Source organism: Phyllopteryx taeniolatus, chromosome 6 (genome assembly GCF_024500385.1).
Source record: "Phyllopteryx taeniolatus isolate TA_2022b chromosome 6, UOR_Ptae_1.2, whole genome shotgun sequence".
NCBI lineage: Eukaryota > Metazoa > Chordata > Actinopteri > Syngnathiformes > Syngnathidae > Phyllopteryx > Phyllopteryx taeniolatus.
In genome coordinates, this window is record NC_084507.1 from 27,613,598 (window position 1) to 27,634,044 (window position 20,447).

The following is a 20,447-nucleotide window of genomic DNA, read 5'->3' on the forward strand; positions in this document are numbered from 1 at the left end:
TTTTTTTAAGAATGTAAAAAAAAATGAAAAAGAAATCTTCATAATTTACAAAAGCCTAGAGACCCCTGGTACAACATGTCAAATCAGGGACTTTTAGGGACTATTCTCATATGATGGAAATGTGTCATCGAAGTGCTACAAATCATTTTGAGTGTGGTCAGAAGTCCCTGTGGTGCAGGCGGGCTTATTAGCCGGACAACAGCTCTCATTGGCTGAAATGAAGCATGTCGCGAAAAAGAAGCCAAAGCATGTCTTCTGATTGGTTGTACGGGCCGTCCGTCAAAAGACCTTGACATCCTCTCGGAGTCTGCGCCCTACCGCCAAGCAAGCGAGCGAGCGAGCAAGCAAGGGAGCCACTGTCCCAGCCTCCATCCGTCTAACTCGTCGCACAATGTTTTTAATAATTTACAAGGCTGTTTGTCGTTCGTCGTGTGCAAATTCAAAGACTGTGGACTGATACCACCATCTACAGGTACGTGAGTCTTTGTGGGTTCCCTTTTACGGGTTCAGAAGGTACAATTAAGGGAGGTTTCCGCCTTAAAGCCATGTGAAGGGTTAGCTCAGTAATTCCAGGCTAAACGCCCACATTGCCTTGAATAAAACCTCCCAGCTGTGATAAAATATAGATTTATTTATTATTATTTTTTTTTTAAAGAACGGATTTTGAATTTATACAGGCGTGTATCAGGTGCACGATTTGCCGGATAGAAGGAGAATGAGTGCAACAGGGCCGCCTCGTCGTACAGTGCAACACTGATGTTTGCATCATTCCTGACTATTATCCAGCCTTTTCCCCCCCCTCCCTTATTATAAATCATATACATGCACGTACACAACCTTTCTTGCGGGGGAAAAGGGTGTGGACGTCGGATGCTTTGTTACGTAATCATCTCCCCATTCACTACTGTGCGCGCTTCCTACACAAACACGCAAACGGGAAATTCCCGAGACAGTGTCTGATTAACAGCTCTTCAATTAGCATTAAACCACCCTTTATCTAATGAGATCGCTCTATCAGAAAAAAAGAAGAGAAGAATTGAGTTTATGTTAAAGAACCTGTAAAGTAAATTTATAGACGTTTGAAGATAATTGTTGAAAAACGTGAAAAGACTGAGAGAGCAAAGTACTCTAGTACTAAATATGCTATACATGCATATACTACATATGCATTAAACTGTTTTTCACAATTTCTGTGTTCCTGATTTTTGTCGCTTGACAAAAACGGCGGCCCAGTGACATGGTTGGGCGACCGGAATGAGTTCCATCTCTCACACTATACAAGAACTTGAGAAAAATATCTGAAAAAAGTGACAAAATAATGTTTTCTGGGTTTATTGATTGCCCTGCTTTAAATGGCTAACATGCAGCAAACTTAGACTACATTCACACTGCAGGTCAATTCCAATTTATGAATTTTTTTCTACGAATCCTACCCAGACCTGTCTCGTATGTGGATATAGGTCGGATATGTATCCGATGCGACTGCAGTCTGGACACTCAGGTTGCGCTCATCCGACCTATATGTCATCAAATGGTGACAATAACCGTCAAATGCTCGATAAAACGGACAGGCGTGAAAAACAATGGCAGACGAAGGAGTGAAAAACAGTGGTGAAAAGATGATGCTTTAGAAGTGCTAAATATATGGGGGGGGGGCGGTCAGTTCAAAATCAAAACCTTTGAAATTGCCACAAATGCATCAGTATGAGGGGCCATATTTACTTCCATAAACAGTAAGGATAGCCCGATCCAACTTTTTCACTTGCGATCCGATACCGATATTGCAGCCTTGAATTATGGCCGTTACCAAGATCGGTCCGATCCAATTTCAGCCATAATCATATGTATTTACTTATTTTGCAGTATGGAATGTTAGAAAAGGTTTGATCAAGTTTATATAACTCTGAGAACAATAATCAGCAAGACTAGGTATGAGAAAAATTGACTCATTTATTATTAACAAATGGGTTACATAAAGTAACTGCTGTGCACGTCTTGACCTCTGAAGGGCAGTGTGGTGCACACAATGAGATACACACGTGCAGTAACAAAGAAAGTAGAAGTCACGATCGAATATTGTTACTATAACTCGTTTTCACAGAGTTGGAAGAATGTATGCCAGAGAGAACTGTTATATATTGCCTGTTTGTATGTGTTTACATGGTGTTTGTGTACCACTATTCATTATTTTGAGAGAGATATGTGCCACAACTTTCCTTAGCTCGTCAATGGAGTTTCTCATTCATTGGGTGTTAGCTTTGAGCTAGCCATTTTTTTGTAAATAAAAATGAAGAAACTAAGTCTGTGATGTATTTGAACATTCAATAAGTGCAATTATTTTGTTATGTCTGTTTAGTTTTACAGTGAACTTGAACTGGAGTGTCAATAAACAACTTTAAGCAAGCAACATTCACTTTTCCTCCTTGATATGATGTTAGCAAACTGTTATTGTGATCACGTGGGTTCTGCATTCCATCCGGGCGCTGCTGGATAGAAGTGCTGGATCCCTTAAGGGCATTGTGACCAGTTAAACCTTTTGTTAAATTAATACCTTTCTGACAGTGTCAATCAAAACTGAACATTACATTTTATTTAGGGATGCACCGGTCCTGTATCAGTGCTGATACTGTACATCTGCACTTGTAATTGTACTACCAGGCTGACGTATCACATCCAGGCAGGTGAGGTAGGGGCCATGTAGTTGTGTGGAGATACTTTTGGGTAAAGATTAGAGGTCGGACTCGCCGTCTAAATCACGAATCGCTATTTGCATTGACAGTAATGAATGACGAGCGGATCACAATTGAATCTTTACTCCCTGTACTGTATTCCGAAATAAAGACATGTCATTGTCCTACAAATGAATCTGATCTCTAATCCCATAGTTACGTCCTGGCAGCTTTTTTGGGGGGTCGCAGAATTTGTCACAACACCAGAAAGAAGGTAGCTGACGCATTTTGTCAACCGCCAAAAGACGTGGCCAAAACACTTCTTTTTAGTTTAAAATGTCTTACTTTAACCAGGATCCCTTGCCGTTCGCAGTCGTGGTCTGTTTTGCATGGTCGCTGTGCCGTAAAATGCGTAAATCCATGCTGGCTCAGAACATTAGCTGCTAGTTAGCTGCTAGCAATTATATGCCAAGATGTGCTGAACGAATCTTGCACAACTTTCTCCCATTCATTCCGCCGCAGTCGCCGTATCCGTGCAGCTCTCCGGCCACGGCCAACAGACGCCTCGTTCCGCCGAGATTATCATCGGTGTTTTTTTTGCCACACTCGCGAGTGAACTACAAATGAACTAGAAACAAATGTGCGAATGTCTATTTGATTTTCACCGTCCTAACGGCCCTCTGAGGGAAAACATAACTTTGATGTGGCCCTCGATGAAAGAGTTTGACACCCCATTAACCGCTGTGCCCTTCCTCTGCCCCCTTCCCTCCCCGCTTGTAGTTTGCCATGGCGACGGTAGTGATGGAGCAGATCGGCCGCCTGTTTATCAACGCCCAGCAGCTGCGTCAAATCCCCCAGCTGCTGGAGTCGGCCTTCCCCACGCTGCCTTGCACCGTCAAGGTGTCCGACGTTCCCTGGGTGTTCCAAGAGCGTCACATCCTCACCGGCTACAGACAGCCGGACCATAGCTGGCGCTACTACTTCCTCACCCTCTTCCAACGGCACAACGAGACCATTAACGTATGGACCCATCTGCTGGCCGCCCTCATCATCTTGGTGAAGTGGCAGGAGATCTCACAGACTGTCGATTTTTTGCGAGACCCTCACGCTCAGCCCCTCTTCATCGTCCTCCTCGCCGCCTTCACCTACCTCTCTTTCAGTGCCCTCGCTCATCTCTTGTCTGCCAAATCCGAGCTCTCTCACTACACCTTCTACTTCTTCGACTACGTGGGGGTGGCCGTCTACCAGTACGGCAGTGCGCTGACTCACTACTACTACGCCATCGAGGAGTCTTGGCACGCCAGAGTGCAAGGGTTTTTTTTACCCGCCGCTGCTTTCTTGGCCTGGCTCACATGCTTTGGCTGCTGCTATGGCAAATACGCCAGTCCCACGCTTCCCAAGCTTTCGCACAAGCTTTTCCAAGTGGTGCCCTCAGCCTTGGCTTACTGTTTGGACATCAGTCCCGTGGTGCACCGCATCTACGCGTGCTACCAGGAAGGCTGCTCCGACCTGGTCGTGGTGTACCACCTTTACCAAGTGCTCCTTTTCCTCATCGGCGCCTACTTTTTTTCCTGCCCCCACCCGGAGAGCTGGTTCCCGGGGAAGTGTGACTTCATCGGGCAGGGCCACCAGATCTTCCACGTGTTCGTCATGGTTAGCACCCTGGTGCAGATAGAAGCGCTGCGAATTGACTTCAGCGAGCGGCGGCCGCTCTATGAGCGACTGCACGGCGATCTCGCTCACGACGCCGTCGCGCTTTTTATCTTCACGACCTGCTGCAGTGCCCTCACTGCTTTTTACGTACGCAAACGTGTGCAAGCTTCGCTCCATGAAAAACACACTTAAATGCAATGTTACATCTCAGGTTGCTCTACAGTGACCAGTAATTTTAATTTGATCATTTTTGAACAGTGACTTCTTCCTTGTGTAATCTGCCAAACTACAGTTAACAGTGTGAACTATTTGTCGGCAAGAGTGTAGTTCAATCCCATAGGTCACGTTCACTTTTTTTGCGCTTAAAACACTTTTTGAAATGATATCTCAACATGCGCTTATGACATTTGTTTCCCTCAGAGATTCAATGTCATTCAAGAAACAGATCAAAGGCACATGATAGTTTGGCTTAGGAAGTCTCAAGGCCCCTATAATGTATCATAAACAAAATGGAGTAAGGGTAATGTTGGTTGTCCTTGTCTTCAGTTAAAAGAATGTTTTTTTTACTTCTCCATCCAATAATGCATGTTTTCTTAACCTGTACAGAAAACTAACAATCAGTTTTATCATAACAGTTTATTGAAAACCAAAAATGAATTGACCCCCCTGTATTTTAAATTAATACTTTTAAGTTTATTTACACAATTAAATTGACAATATTTTTTTTTTCTTATTACTATCTTATTTGATGTGTGTCCTTGAAGTAGGCTTCTTTTCATTTCTATTACATCAGGCCAAACAAACGCAAGAAAGTTGAAAACTCATAAAAAAAATAAATAAAAAAAAAACTATTGTTCCTCTTTAAAAGCTACATTTTAAGTGAGATTGTTTGGGTCGCGAGATTACCAACCTCGTTTTATCCTAACAGTACTGTTATTTCCACTCAATGGCCTGGAAGTTCAGCTTTGGCCTTTTGACATCCCACCTCTTAATTTTGTTATGATTTTGTTTTTGTAAGATGAAATTGTACGTGCCTCTAAGCATGTCTATTTAATGCCGATGTTACGGTGTGACAGCTTCCACAGCACTGTAAGCATCAAGTATTACTCCTGAAAATCTGCCATTTATCATTTTGCTGTTCACCTAATAGCACTCAGATGATGAATGCATATTTTTCTGAAGTACGTCAGTGCTTTTCTATTTTGCTGCGTGCGTTCAAACATTTCATGTTTCAATGTCTTCATGATAACCAGCATATAGAGGGATCGTTATTTTTTCCTATTGGTGTGCTGTTGCTCCGAAGCATCCATTAATTTTGGCTCTTGCCGCAGATATGGTTCACTGATAATGTTTTAGCTTTCAAAATGTTAAATGTAATTCCCAAGAATGAGTTTCATTTATCGCAGCACTCTCTGTTCTTGATGGTGTTTAATGAATGTGTTTTTTTTCTCAACACTGATGGCACTACTGAAAGATAATTGCAGAGAGGAGTTAAAGGATTTCTTGACAGAAGCGCCCATGGTGGCTTGAATTGAGAATCAGATGACTTGTAGTGCACTTCCCGATTCAACACTGTACATACTGTTGCTGACCACATTGGCTATGTTTACATGCATGATGTTTTTATACTGTTATTGTGGGTATACTGTTATTTGTGTTGACATTTTAACACATACGGCTCTATTTTCGTGACAGGCGTAAATTCGGCGTGGTGTGCGGCGCAAATCTGCACAGAGGCGATTTAGTAATTTGTTGGTAATTCCGCAGACGAATGCAAGCCGACCTATTTAAAGAGGGAGGTCTGCCTCGCTCTGGGCGTGATCACGACTGATTTCAGGGATCTCATTCCCTTCAAATATGGCACAATGACAGTCTTGCATGGACACAACTCTGTGTGGAAGAGGACAATGCGTAATCGTCACATGTGTGGCAACATACAATGTGAGCGGGTACCCTTATTAAATACAGAATGGGCTGGTGATAACTATTGGCGACCTAAATATGTCTGCGGACCTCATATCTATCCCTATGCCCAATCGTTTGTGTGCCTCCCCCGCGGAGCTCATGTTTCTTTTTGCGTGTATCCTGATCAAACTCACCAAAATCACAATAGACCAACGGTCTACCTTCTGCGCCAGACTTGGACGTTGGTCAGAGCAGGCGTAAATTTAGACCGACTTTCTGCAACCAAATTGTCACAACGCCGGGAGCATGTCAAAGGACACACCCTCGTCGCGCCGCAACATCCAGCTTGTCGCAGACCCGTCCGCCAAATTGGCAAACGTGTAGCGAGCCTTCAGCCTGCACAAAAATTATGCCGCAGATGCGTCGTCTATGAAAATAGAGCCCTTAGAGTAATGTGGGAGGGTTCAGAAAAGAAAAAAAAAACTACCAGAAATTTCTCTTTTGGTCCATCTGTCATACATGGGAATATTAAATATGTTTGAAACAATTATTAATTTAAAGTTAAGGTATTCTATCCACAAATGACCAAATAAAAAAGTACCACAGGTCATTTTTTCATTTTAAAAAAAAATTTTTTTTTAGTGTTTTGAGTAATGAGCAGTATTTTTTGCTGCAGTTGCCAGCCACATTGTCACCTATTATCTAAATTGCATGTTGTGAAAATAACAACTGGAATATGGGCAGTACTCTGTAAAAGTGAATGTGTGAACAAAGCCTCTAATGATGCCACCCAGGTTTGCCTTCATTATAGAAAGCAGGGTGAGCGGGACCAGAATGTCTTCTTCCTCTTGACTGTGTGATTGACTGTACTAATGTTTAAGAGAAGTAAAGTGCATTGCATTAACTTAAATATTCCCAGTCTTGTCTGATTTTGGCTTCAAAAATTAAAATAAGAATAAATAAAAAACCGGGGACTATCTTGGTGACGGAAGATAAAGAAAATTAAAACGAGATAACGGTTGAATAAAAATATGGAAACATTGTACAGGTGGGAAGCACATTAGTGAAAGCAGAAAGCTGATTGGCTGAAAAAACATGGCACAAATAGGAAGTCAATACGAAAGAAAATAAGTACTGTACTATACTAGGTTCTCAAAGACAAAAACTAAAATTCAAACTATCATAAATATTACTTTTCAGGTAAGAACATCAATTGTCAAACTATGTACTAATTGCTTTCATGTCTCAATACATTATGACTTTTTCACTCCTACCGGGTTATTTTTGAATTAAAAAACGCACGTTTAAAAGAAGCGCTATAATCGAGATTGTTTTACAAAGACTTATTAGTTGGTGAAATTGTTTTATAAAGACTATTAGTTTGTGAATCTTATGTGGTCATTTGCCTCACGACCAGTAGAGGGCAGCCTTGTAATGTGGTACAACTATGTTATGATGATGAACTAGCTGTAATGTTTTTAAAAAAATCTTCAAATTAGTGCTTGCAGGTAATTGTTGGTAGTCGTCATTATTCATTTTGAACAAAGATAATTTTGTCATTGATTCCAATGGAGATAAACCATCAGCACTTGAAATGATATATGACCAGCAGCATTTGCAGCGTGATCAAAATTTGAGGGACGCTAATCATCTTCCTTGACAAACAATAGCAAATAAAAAGAACAGAGATGTTTATTAATTGCCCAGATGCAATGAAAACTAAAGTTGAGCTGTCAAGCTACCGGATTATCGTCTCTACAGTTATATTCAACACTGATTTAGCACCGCACTTAACTCCTGGCTCCAGCATCTTGTTCATGTTGACACACTGTGCATTACATATATAAATCAAGAACATCAGATTGAATGTGTTTAGAACAGATATCTGCAAAGGGAACTCCTGGCTCCAGCATCTTGTTCATGCTGACATACTGTGCATTACATATTTAAATCAAGAACATCAGATTGAATGTGTTTAGAGCAGATGTCTGCAAAGGGAACACGCGCAGAATTCTGCTACATTCTTATCTTTGTGTTCCGATGTGTAGGTTAGTGTGGGCTTCCAATACATCATTGCTCTTTATTTTTATACGGAAGGAGCTTTATTGGGATATCATTTTTGTAATGTAAGCCGGTTGGAAATGTCGGCTGTTGCCCACCTCCACACGGCATCCCTGACCCTCAGTAGGTGCCAAATCATATGCTATGCAGATTTGAACAGCTCTAATCTCACCATTAAGAGCCACTGCAATTGAAGGCTTAGAAGATGGGCTCCTAATGTATCCCCATTGAATGTGATTCGTTTACAATATTCCACACTCAGACAGGCCTAACTCTAATGGCAGAGATAGTGATAATTGCCTTACAACCTGTTTCCTGTCCTCTCTCAATTGCTTCCATCAGACTGCATCAATTTTCTTACGTCCGCTCGTCTTATAGCTCCACTCAGCTTCAGTCCTCCCCCGCAGACCTTCTCTCTCCTTTCTGCGAGCAAAGCTGTTGCTCCTCTTGTGTTCCGCTATCTTTTTGCTCTGCAGGATGCCTTTTTTCAACATTTCCAGGGTAATATTGGTAGGTCTGGTCTACTGTCCAGAGCTGGCCTTAGGCAAGTTGGCTCCTCAGGCGAGATTTAGCCAATTTTACATATACTTGCAAAAGAAATCGAATAGGGCTGAAGGACAGTCCACATAGTAATACACATCATGACTGATGACCACCTACTGTCAATCTCCGTGTAGTGCAAAACATGCGGTCGTGACCATAAGATATGCAAGGTATGCCGACATACATTGTATGCTAGCCAATCAAAAGGTAATCTGGAGTACTGTATCAAAAAACATACAAATTCCGTTGCCTGAGCCAAAATTCAAACCATGAACTTTGACCGTGAGACCGATTCGCTAACCACAGGTGCTCTTTTCCGCCTATGAATAAATATATCAATAATTTTTAATGCAGGTAGAGAATTTGGTCATTTTAAAAGAGTTTAGGTCAGCGGTGTCAAAGTCATTTTTGTCGAGGGCCACATTGAGTTTATGGTTTCCCTCGCAGGGCCGTTGAGGACTGTGAACCCATATAAATATATGATGACCTCATATTTATTACACATACATACAAATTGATGGAAAACTTATTTTGAAATCAGAAGCCAGTAAAACATTGCTTTTTTTTTTAATAGTAATCAATTAATTTTAAAAGGGGGATTGGTAACAAAAAGTGCTTGCAATATCGTAATGTTATTAAAAGTGAAGACAATTTCCGTTTTAGTATTTTAGCAAGAAACATGAAGTCGACACACATGATTTGCTTTCGCGGGTCACATTAAATGATGCGGCTGGCCAGATGTGGCCCCCCCGGCCTTGATTTTGACACCTGTGGTTTAGGTTATGGTTGGATTGTGGTGGGTTTCCGTTCTTAGGGTTAAGATGCGGGTTTATGCTACGGGTTTTCGGTTACTGGTTAAGATGCATGGATGATGTTCAGTCTAACTATAAGACTGACTCTCCCTCGCTTTACAGCCTTTAAAAAAGTATATATATATATATATATATATATATATATATATATACTTTATATACTGTACTATAGCATATTTTCTTAAAGTCTGAAATTACTAAAAGAATATCTCCTTTTTCATCTCTGCCCCTGTGCTACTAGCTTCACCAATCAGCGCACCCGCCAGTCGAGTCCATTTATCACAAGCTCGTAGAGGAGATACTGGAGGAAGGTGGAGGTGAGGAGGGCGCACGTAGACCCTATCTCAATGTGTCTCTCTTGCCAAAACCTGGACCTGCTCAAGGATAATGAATTCCCTTTTCCTGTCCTTTAACCTCTTCTCAGAGAAAAGGGGTCAGTCTCGCAACATTCTTTGATAACCACAAAGAGAGAAACTTCCAGAATTGGGTATCTGAGTGAACGCTGAGTGAAAACATGATTATTTGATGTAGCGCAGAAAGATTATAAGGCCACCTGACACTTGCAGCAAATGAAGTTGACACTGAAAAGATTGGCAAGGGAAGGCAAATTTATTTATACAGCGCATTTCATACACAAGATAACACAAGGTGCTTTACAAGATTACGAGCATTTAAAAACAAAGAGCAAAAGACATTTATATGAACAAAGTACAGAAAGATAAAGGTTTACTAAAATTCCTAAAAGAAAGTACAGCGCAAGATATATATATATTATACAACCCCAATTCCAATGAAGTTGGGATGTTGTGTTAAACATAAATGAAAAAAAGAATGCAATGCAATGGTGCCATGATTGGGTAGAAAAGGAGCTTCCCTGAATTGCTCAGTCATTCACAAGCAAAGATAGGCGAGGTTCACCTCTTTGTGAACAAGTGCGTGAGAAAATAGTTGAACAGTTTGACAATGTTCCTCAACGTACAATTGCAAGAAATTTAGGAATTTCATTATCTACGGTCCATAATATCATCAAAAGGTTCAGAGAATCTGGAGAAATCACTGCATATAAGCCGCAAGGCCAAAAAACAACATTAAATGCCAATGGCATGGGTAAATTACACATCTGTGAAGGCACCATTAATGCTGAAAGGTACATACAGGTTTTGGAGAACCATATGCTGCCTTCCAAGCAATGTCTTTTTCATGGATGCCCCTGCTTATTTCAGCAAGACAATGCCAAACCACATTCTGAACGTGTTACAACAGCGTGGCTTCGTAGTAAAAGAGTGCGGGTACTAGACTATCCTGCCTGCAGTCCAGACCTGTCTCCCATTGAAAATGTGTGTCGCATTATGAAGCTAAAATACGACAACTGAGACCCCTGACTGTTGAACAGCTGAAGCTGTACATCAAGCAAGAATGGGAAAGAATTCCACCTACAAAGCTTCAAAACCTAGTGTCCTCAGTTCCCAAACGTTTTTTGAATGTTGTTAAAAGAAAAGGTGATGACACAGTGGTAAACATGACCCTGTCCCAGCTTTTTTGGAACGTGTTGCAGCCATAAAATTTTAAAATGATTATTTGCTAAAAACAATAACGTTTATCAGTTTGAACATTACATATCTTGTCTTTGTAGTGTATTCAATTAAATATAGGTCGAACATGATTTGCAAATCATTGTATTCTGTTTTTATTTATGTTTAACACAACGTCCCTACGCCATTGGAATTGTATATATATATATATATATATATATATATATATATATATATATATATATATATATATATATATATGTATATGTGTGTATAGAATAATTTTAATCCATCCATCCATTTTCATTACCGCTTATCCTCACGAGGGTCGCGGACATGCTGTAGCCTACTTTGGTAAGAGTTTCTATAAGCTTCTTGAATGTGTCTTTGGGAATAATTGAAATTTTGGGGCACTTCCCACGAAAATTAAAGGATACAATTGTCCAAAATGTCTTTCTCAGATAACTATTAAAAATCCAAGAGCAACAAAAGGGGACTTGCCCACCTTTGATTAATTTATCAATTCATTCCTTATGTGCTCTAAGTACGACGCACAACATTTGTCCATGTAGTGTAGAATCCCCCTCGTTCAAGCTGTCTAACACGAAACCTTTTTTAGGCTCCGATTCCAAAAACTAGTCACCTGTGAAGAGTCTTCCTCCTCTTTGTGCCTCACTAAGAGTTTTCTCAAAAGACACCAGATGGCTCTGTATTCTTTTGTTGAAGTCTCTCGACACCTTCTTGGCTCATTTCTCTTCCTTGATACGCACTATTTAATTACTCAAGCGCCTACTACACTGCTTTCAGACCAAAGCGTTTTTGATTTCATATATTTAAGTTAAGATATGTTTTCACAGTACTCCCTACTCACATCCTGAAAGATCAAAAAAGGTTAAAAAATTCAACATTTAGGAAAGCATTTAAAAAAAAATTTTTTTTTAATTTTTTGCTTTCACATAAGCACTGGAGATGTTGCCAACTTGTAAAAATATGTCACAGAATACATTTTGGCAGTGAAAATAAAATATATTTCCTCTAATAGTGGCCTGTACTCAAATAGATGCTGTGCCCCAATTAACCGTTTAGTGTCCAAGCTTTTTTCTCCGAGAGCCATACAGTGAAAAATATACGGATAGAAGGGCCACTTTAACATTCTCTGACGCTAAAACCAGTCCATCATTATACAGTAAAGTATATTATAGTTATATTGAAAAACTACTACTTCACAGCACTCTGTTAAAGATGACAGGCAAATACAGTAGTTTCTGATTTTTTTTTGTCGGATTTTGGGGAAACTGGAAGTTATTGCCTGAGAGGGGGGGAAAAAAATGATGTGGATCAGCACAGATGGGGAATACTCATGATGTACCTTTAAGAAAGTATATATATACATTTTTCAAGCCAAGTCTACAGATGCTGATTTAATTTGCTTTCTATTAATCCAATCTTCTCCTCAGCGGCAGGCCACAAACTGCTCGCCTTTGGCATGAAGGTCTGCTGACAAAGTATTGGTATTCTTCTGTGGGCGCAACTCTCTGTGCTAAATATTTATGCAGGAGACTGGCATTTGGTGATAAGGAATATGGCTCCATTTATGATAACGCAGTGGAATTCAGACAGAATATTTAATCAAACAGTAGAGTTTGTACATCTGGAAATGAAATATTTCAAAGAATATAAAAGACCTAAGCCAAAGCCTTTTGCGTGCAGGCAGGAGAGGAATCACAAATGTTTACTCACCATTGAGCTGTTGGTGTAATAATTACTTAAAACATGGGGAATTTACCGACAATACAGGGTTTTAAAAAGATATTACAAGAAAAACATGTTGAGCTGTTGTATTTTGTGTATATTGACCTTCTTTGAAGTCTTTTTTTTTTTTTTTTTTTAAACTGTCGTTGAGTTTGGTTTATGCTCCCAACTGAGCATCCTATGTGATGTCCGGTGTATGCAATCTCCTGATTGTTAAAATGTCTTATTTTGATATGTTTACATCTTGTAACTTACCACGAAAGAAACTCTGTTATGTAGTGACTAGATCTCCATTATCCTTTAGTACAGTTGGTAAAATAAACATTTGAAGCCACGGACCCCTTTAAAAATCCAGAAAGAGACCCCGTCTCTCATGTACACGCCCTAAAAAAACAACAACAGCATAATCATACAGAAAAGATAAAAATGTGATAATTAAAAAAAAAGAAATACAGTACCTCAAGCATATAGGAATGTATAGGCACATATAGCGAGTTGATTACTGTACAGTACTGAAGATGAACTAACTGCCTTTTGTATTGAATCGTTCAGTATTGAGTTAGAGGTACAGATGCTCAAATTTATGTTTTTATTTTGTAAATGTAAATATGCAATAAGGATGCTCGACTGCCGTGATTGATTGATTGATTTTTTTATCTTGTTCACCTGTGAACCACAGTCTGTAAATCCCCCATCAAAATCTCAACCTGGAAACACTTCTGTGAGACATGTTCCTTTATTATAATTTATTATGATAGTAATAGCGGCACGGTGGACGACTGGTTAGAGCGTCAGCCTCACAGTTCTGAGGACCCGGGTTCAATCCCCGGCCCCGCCTGTGTGGAGTTTGCATGTTCTCCCCGTGCCTGCGTGGGTTTTCTCCGGGCACTCCGGTTTCCTCCCACATCCCAAAAAAATGCATTAATTGGAGACTCTAAATTGCCCGCAGGCATGACTGTGAGTGCGAATGGTTGTTTGTTTCTATGTGCCCTGCGATTGGCTGGCAACCAGTTCAGGGTGTACCCCGCCTCCTGCCCGATGACAGCTGGGATAGGCTCCAGCACGCCCGCGACCCTAGTGAGGAGAAACGGCTCTGAAAATGGATGGATGGATGGATGATAGTAATATTCATATATTCGTATACGGTACAATGTGTGCAATAGCTCTATTGACTATTACACTTTTTCTATTTTCGCATGTAGACCCCCCCCCCCATTCCTTTTCTGCTTGTGAATTTGGTGTCTGATGTCTGTATGACCAATATGTTTATGATGTTATTGTTTTCCAATGCACCTATGACGTGGAAGCGGATGGCCATTGTCATTTTGGGGGGAAAAAAACAAAAACATTTCCGATGGAGTCACACATTACGGTTTTAGTCGAAATTCGTCAAACGTGTCAGATTTGGTGTTGGCATTGCGATTACATCCTTAAACCGCTTCCAGTTTACGATTGTTTGTACAGATTAGAGGTTCTTTCGAGCCTTTACTCTTGAATCAGAGCCAAAATCCGGTCCATGCGCCTCTAGTATCAGTCCAGTGTTAGTTTCGCTAAGAGGCTGTTGAGAACGTGAGCTTTCGAATCTCGGCACCTCGAGCCCTCTTGAGACAGATGGCGGAGGGAGTTAAGGGAACGGCGGAGGCTATCAGATCAGACGTGACTGTGAATTAAAGCATTGGTGATTGACAGTTTTTTGGAACGATACATTTCAACGTTCATAAAAATAGTAGCGGCTAGATTCACACCCGTTCGCCTTTAGAAACTGGCACCATTGCAAAATGCTGCACAGCTGGAAATAAAGCAGATAAAAATCACAAACCAATCAACCGATGAGACTTGCTGTGTTTGAACCAGCTTTAATGAGTCAGCGGTTTTAAAATTCATTTTCAGCGGACTAAATTGGGTTTACCTCTTTGTTTCGCCCTTTCTTTTCTCCCCTTCCTCTTATCCACATTCAACTCCCCCGAGAGTTTGAGGAAAGGCCATCTAACTCATTGGGGCATTATCGGACTTTCTTTGATATCTCTATTTTTTTGCCCTCAAATAAAAACACATCTGCATCATCTTGCTCCCCTTGTAAACTGTTTATATATATATATATACATATAAATATATATATTGCTGTATGATTCAGTCCAACATCTCACTGATTTCAGAATCCAGACTGTGAAAAGGGAGTCAAATGTTGAAGCGCAACAAAGCAGGAGCAAGTCAAATAGAAGTACAGAATTCAGTCCTGCTTTTTATATCACATGAACATAGTCTCGTACAAAAGTCAGATGAACTTGTATTGAAAGCTTCAGCTTGGGTTATATATTTAATTTTTTAAACCAACTGGCAGCTGCTTTTATTGCGTGAGTTAGTCAATAATCACAAAAACAACATTCAACCATCATTTATGCATAAACCTTTACCCCCCCCCTTATTCTCATTTTCCAGGTCAATGGGTCAGTGAAAATAAATATATCCCTTTATTCATTTATTTATTTATTTTTTAACTCCAGTGAGAGATGATTAACGTTACCTGAAAATAGGAATGAACAAAGCTAAAGTGAATTATAAAATGGATCCAAGCAACCTGACTGAAAACAATAAATAATAACAAAGAACATTTAGTAAGTGTAACACATCACAACCCCAACAAACAAACGGGAAGACAGAGCGGAACCTTTGAGGTTGACCATCATATACAGTACGTTCTGTAGTAATCGTATGTACTGCTTTTTCAAGAACTGTACAGAGATTGTTTTAAGTAATACTTTTAACATTCTTAACTGCCATGAAAAAAATTAACTGCTGTACAATAAAACTAAAATAAAATAAAACGACTTGTTCTTTGATGCCGTATCACGCAGAGTTTAAAGAACTGGAAAAGGTTGCTTGCCGAAGCCAAGCATACTTTTTAAAAAAACATTCTTATTAACTGTCATACAAAGTATAAAGTGTAAAAGGAAGCTAACTCCGATGACGTGGTGACAAATCAGGCAGGGGGCAATTGAGTCGGTTCACATTCTGTACCTCTCATATGGTCGATGTTACTTATTGTACTAAGCAACAAAGACACGTGTTTAAATCTTCCGCACGCTACATTTCCGTTACAGTCACATTGTTCCTCTTTGCCATTATTGGTGCTGTAGTGCGGTGGAATCACAAAATCAACCATAAAAAAAGACTTGTGGAGTTAATCCTTTTAATGTTCTTTCTCACTTCACAAGATCAGCTTTTGAGGATTAGTTTTTGTTGTTGTTTGTTATTCAGGCTCATGCAACGATCAAATACACATCCAACTTATCGGTTTCTTCCAATTGAGGTAACAATAACTAAGCTCAGGATTCCCAACGTTCTGTATTACTATTGTTCTGACAGTACACATTTAGCCCAGCGACAACTATGATTATTGAAATATCAGGGATACAGACAAACTGCAAAACAGCCTTTTAATCATTAATGGCTCACTGAAAAGGAAATTACACATTCAAATTACAACATATTAAACCTGTGCAACATACATGATCTACTAGAGTATCTAATGTCATCTGCGTTCTGTGACGAGTGTGGTTAGTAGAAAAGAGACTCACAAACTCATCAGGGACTCGGCTCATCTTGAATCTACAGTGAAACATTGACCAGAGATTCTCAACCCGAAAAAGAATTTTGAAATCATCAGAATTTCGTTGTGCGTCTCTCAATTACAAGTTGTATATCTGAAAAGGCACTGATTAAAAACAGTTTACAAGGGAAAAAAGCCTCTCTGCTCCTGCAAAGTCTTTTTTGTTTCAGTTTGATACTACACAGGAGGAAGGTCACAATCACTCAAATCACTGAAGCACTGCTTATCGCACACTGTAAATACTTGAGTGTTTGCTCAATAGTACAAGAAGGCTCGTGAAAAAAATGACGAGGGATCAGAGAGATGGTCATGCACCAAGGAAGAGAAAGAATAGGAAAAAAAGTTGAAAAGTTGTTGACAGACACTTATGTATTCCCTGCGACAAAAGCAAAACCTTACTTTCAGGATGAGAGGCGCAAACAACTTTTGTGTGTGGAAAAGTTTACTGGACTCTATCGCTCATAATAAAGGTGATGCCGAAGATAAGAACTGAATCACTGCAAGCTCCATTGGACATTTTCACCGTCTGCATAGTTCATGGGCAAAATAATTTGCTTCCATTCGGATTTCAGGAAGGTAAATTGCCACTTATTTTCCAATTTTCGGTTATTTTCATGTTGGGCAGAATCGTTTGAGCATTCATGTTCGTTATATAAGAGACATAATTGCTGTCTTTGGAAATTGGGAAGGTAACCCTTGATATGGACAGAAAAAAAAATCACTGTTGGGCCCTCCACGTCAATGCCACATATTGAAAAAAACGTTTGGTAATGCTAATGCGGCTCCATCCTTCTGCCTTGTTCTGCATCAGAATAACAACTGGCAAAAACGGAGCTTGCACCTGAGCTGTAGAGCTTCTTGACAGCAACAGGCAACAGCAAGATGAGCGGATGATGACACTTGATTTCCTGCCATGAAGTCAAGTAGGCACACGCACAAGTATGTAGAGGGGAGGGGCAAAGGTAAGAGATGGGGGAGTGTATGTTGTTTATCAGATCAGCAACTCGCTATATTGAATTCTTTAACAGCTGCTTGCAGACAAAAGGGTCAAAACAACATTCAAGTGTTCTGCTTATTCACACTGCATGCATAATTTATATTTACTTTGTGTCTGCGCTGGTGTTGGTACATCATCTGCTCTGTGTGCTCACACATGCACACACTTGCACTCAGATTTCCCCTTTTATTGTGACCAAAAGTTAAAACAGAAATCCAGGACCTTGCCATCAAGGCTATTTATTTGTGCTGAGTTGAAATGCTGAAGAAATTAATTGAGGATGCTGCTATCTCATACCGTATCAATCCCCAGATACAAATGTACACATGCAGTCTGCGTTCTAGGTACTGTGAAAAGGATTCCGATGACATAACCACTTTACACATTGTATGCAGCCCCCACTGGCTAATTTAACTATAAACACAGTCCCCCATAAGCTAGCGCCGGTAAAGATTTGATTGTAATTTCACAGCACTTCATCACGTAGCCACCGAACTGTCCTTATTCAATCTGTCTAGCACTCAGCAATCAGTACATGTGGCGCATGCAGTGGATCCCCGAAGAGCGCACTTCGACTGCTGCCTGAAAATGGCGGATCTTCAGTCATGGGCGGAGAAACAGAAACACAGGCACCACAGAGGCCAAACAATTTTTACACAAACAATTAAAAAAACAATCTTCCATAATGTGTCCTCGTTAAGGTGATGCCATGGCGTCAATGAAGTGTCGGCGTCATGGTGGGGCACCAATTGTGGGCAATTCCCCGCAAATATGTTACTGTGCCAAACTTTATATATCTAATCTATATCTATTGAAGCAAATAACATTGAGATGAAGATACAAAATAATGGAAACAAAATAAAAAAAAGGAAAACTCTGTTGATCAATTGTATATGGTCACGCCGCATCCTGTCAAAGTACTGCATACACGCATCTGAGGGCCACGGCAATGTTAAGTGAGCTACTTAACACCACTTTCAAACTTGGCCTAAAATTTGACGCCTCCAAGGCAATGTGTAAAAATTAATTCTCTACTCTGAGATTTTTTATTACATTATTATTTTTGTTAGACCACAGGCGCACAATGCTCCAAAAGGCCAATTTGGTTCAGCTGGTTTTTGAGAAACATAGCCTGAACGTGTACAAGTTGAGTGGAAGGACATCGTTGTATAAGGAACAATGCCCACACCCGCTGCTTCGACTCTTCTAAAGCTAATTGCACTATTTACTGTGCACTATGTATTGTATATACAGTTGAAACCAGATGTTTACACATATAAAAATTCTTTTTTTCCCCTCACTATCTGACTTGACAGTGAAATGAACAGATGAATGTGGGACCTTCAGGCATCTGGAAATTGCACCCGAGGATGAACCAGACTTATGTAAGTCCACAATTCTCTTCCTGGTATCTTGGCTGATTCCTTTTGACTTTCCCATGATGTTTCAGAAAGAAGCTGTGTGTTTCTGGTGTGCCTCGTTCAAATACATCCACAGGTGTGTCTCTAATTTACTCAAATGTTGTGACGAACGCTATCAGAAGCTTCCAAAGAAATGACATCGTCATCTGGGTCTTCCCAAGTTGTTTAAAGGCATAGTAATCTTACTGTATATAAACGTCTGACTTTAAAGAATGTAATAATAAAAAAATTGCCTCCCCAAAAATAATTTGCGCATAATTCTGGCATTTAGCAAATAGAAATAATAATTTTAAAATAAATAATCCTAATTGACCTAAAACGGGAAGAGTGTAGTCTAATTTCATGTCAGACAGTGAGCTAAAAAGCGCATGTCTTTTAATATAGTCTATGTAAACATCTGATTTCAACTATATTATTACTTCTTTTTACACTTAAGACATTTAAGAATGTGAACATGTTACTAAAACAATTGCCTTTTCAGTTTATAAAAGTTTCATGATGCTGAGAGCTTGACCCTGAAACATAATGGGAAAATATCTGCGCTTTGCACACGTGTGATAATGTTGACAGGATGGGGTTTCTGCAGGATCTCTTATCTGAATTTTGTGTTGTTCTCACTCTTTGTGTCAGAGAGCGTTCCAGGCAGCGGCTGTGATCATCACGTCGTGATAGCGTCTAATAAAGCTGCACATGCCCGCACGAGGATTCATCTTTCACCTGTCACACTTGTGGGTGACAGCATTCATTTTGTCTGTGATGAGGCGGTTACAGGGCCACAATATGACTGAACTATGACTGTGGCGGGGCGCTCAATCGCCTGGCGAGGACTAGAGGAAATACTGTGTAAACATCAGTGCTGCTTTTAACTGTGTTATTGTGGGCTCCCCGAACAAGAACAAAATACTAAACGTTAATCACTGCAATTCCAAATGAATATATACACATTATGGCCAGTCTGTGTTAGGGGCAGGGGCAACAGTCTTCCAACAGATGTTACTATTTTTTATTCTTACTAATATTAATAAAGGGCAATTGCTTATTAGGAAATTCATCAAACATTCCTTTGTCATTAATATTATGTTATTTCATCTATGGGGCAGTTATGATTGAGCCCTATGAATTCTGCCTTAGGAACAAGTAGCGTAATGTCACTGTTGATCGGAAACCCAGTAAGTCCAAATATGGTCAATTTCACACTTTTTCACAAATTGATATGATTGGTCTGTCCTCACACTGTTATTTTTACATATTATTAACCAACCTAAAGTTTTGAAAATAGTTTGAGAACAAATCTTTTAATTCTTTTGTACACTTGAACCGTCTGAGAAGTGTCGTAAAACTGCCTCTTCTTTGCTTCGCAGGAGCCGTGCGGCATTATGTCGCCTCAAGATTGAAAGTTAGTGTTTTTTTTGTTGTTTTTTTTAGACTTAGTGAAAATAGTTGAGCTAGATACATTCGAGTATGTCTGCTTTGTTAAAATGAATAGCTGTAA

At 39.9% G+C, this 20,447-nt stretch overlaps 1 protein-coding gene and 1 long non-coding RNA gene across 2 annotated transcripts; both read left to right on the forward strand.

Annotated features, from left to right (window-relative positions):
• The first annotated feature begins 139 nt into the window (after positions 1–139).
• On the forward strand, positions 140–7,137 carry paqr7b (progestin and adipoQ receptor family member VII, b). Its single transcript, XM_061777248.1, has 2 exons — positions 140–472; positions 3,450–7,137. Exon 2 carries the CDS (start codon positions 3,456–3,458, stop codon positions 4,512–4,514), a length of 1,059 nt encoding a protein of 352 aa, XP_061633232.1. The 5' UTR covers positions 140–472; positions 3,450–3,455; the 3' UTR covers positions 4,515–7,137.
• A 9,343-nt stretch (positions 7,138–16,480) lies between these two features.
• LOC133479811 (uncharacterized) lies at positions 16,481–19,979 on the forward strand. Its single transcript, XR_009789077.1, has 4 exons — positions 16,481–17,113; positions 17,349–17,476; positions 18,851–18,919; positions 19,586–19,979. It is a non-coding gene; the product is annotated as an uncharacterized LOC133479811 (long non-coding RNA).
• The last annotated feature ends 468 nt before the right edge of the window (positions 19,980–20,447 follow it).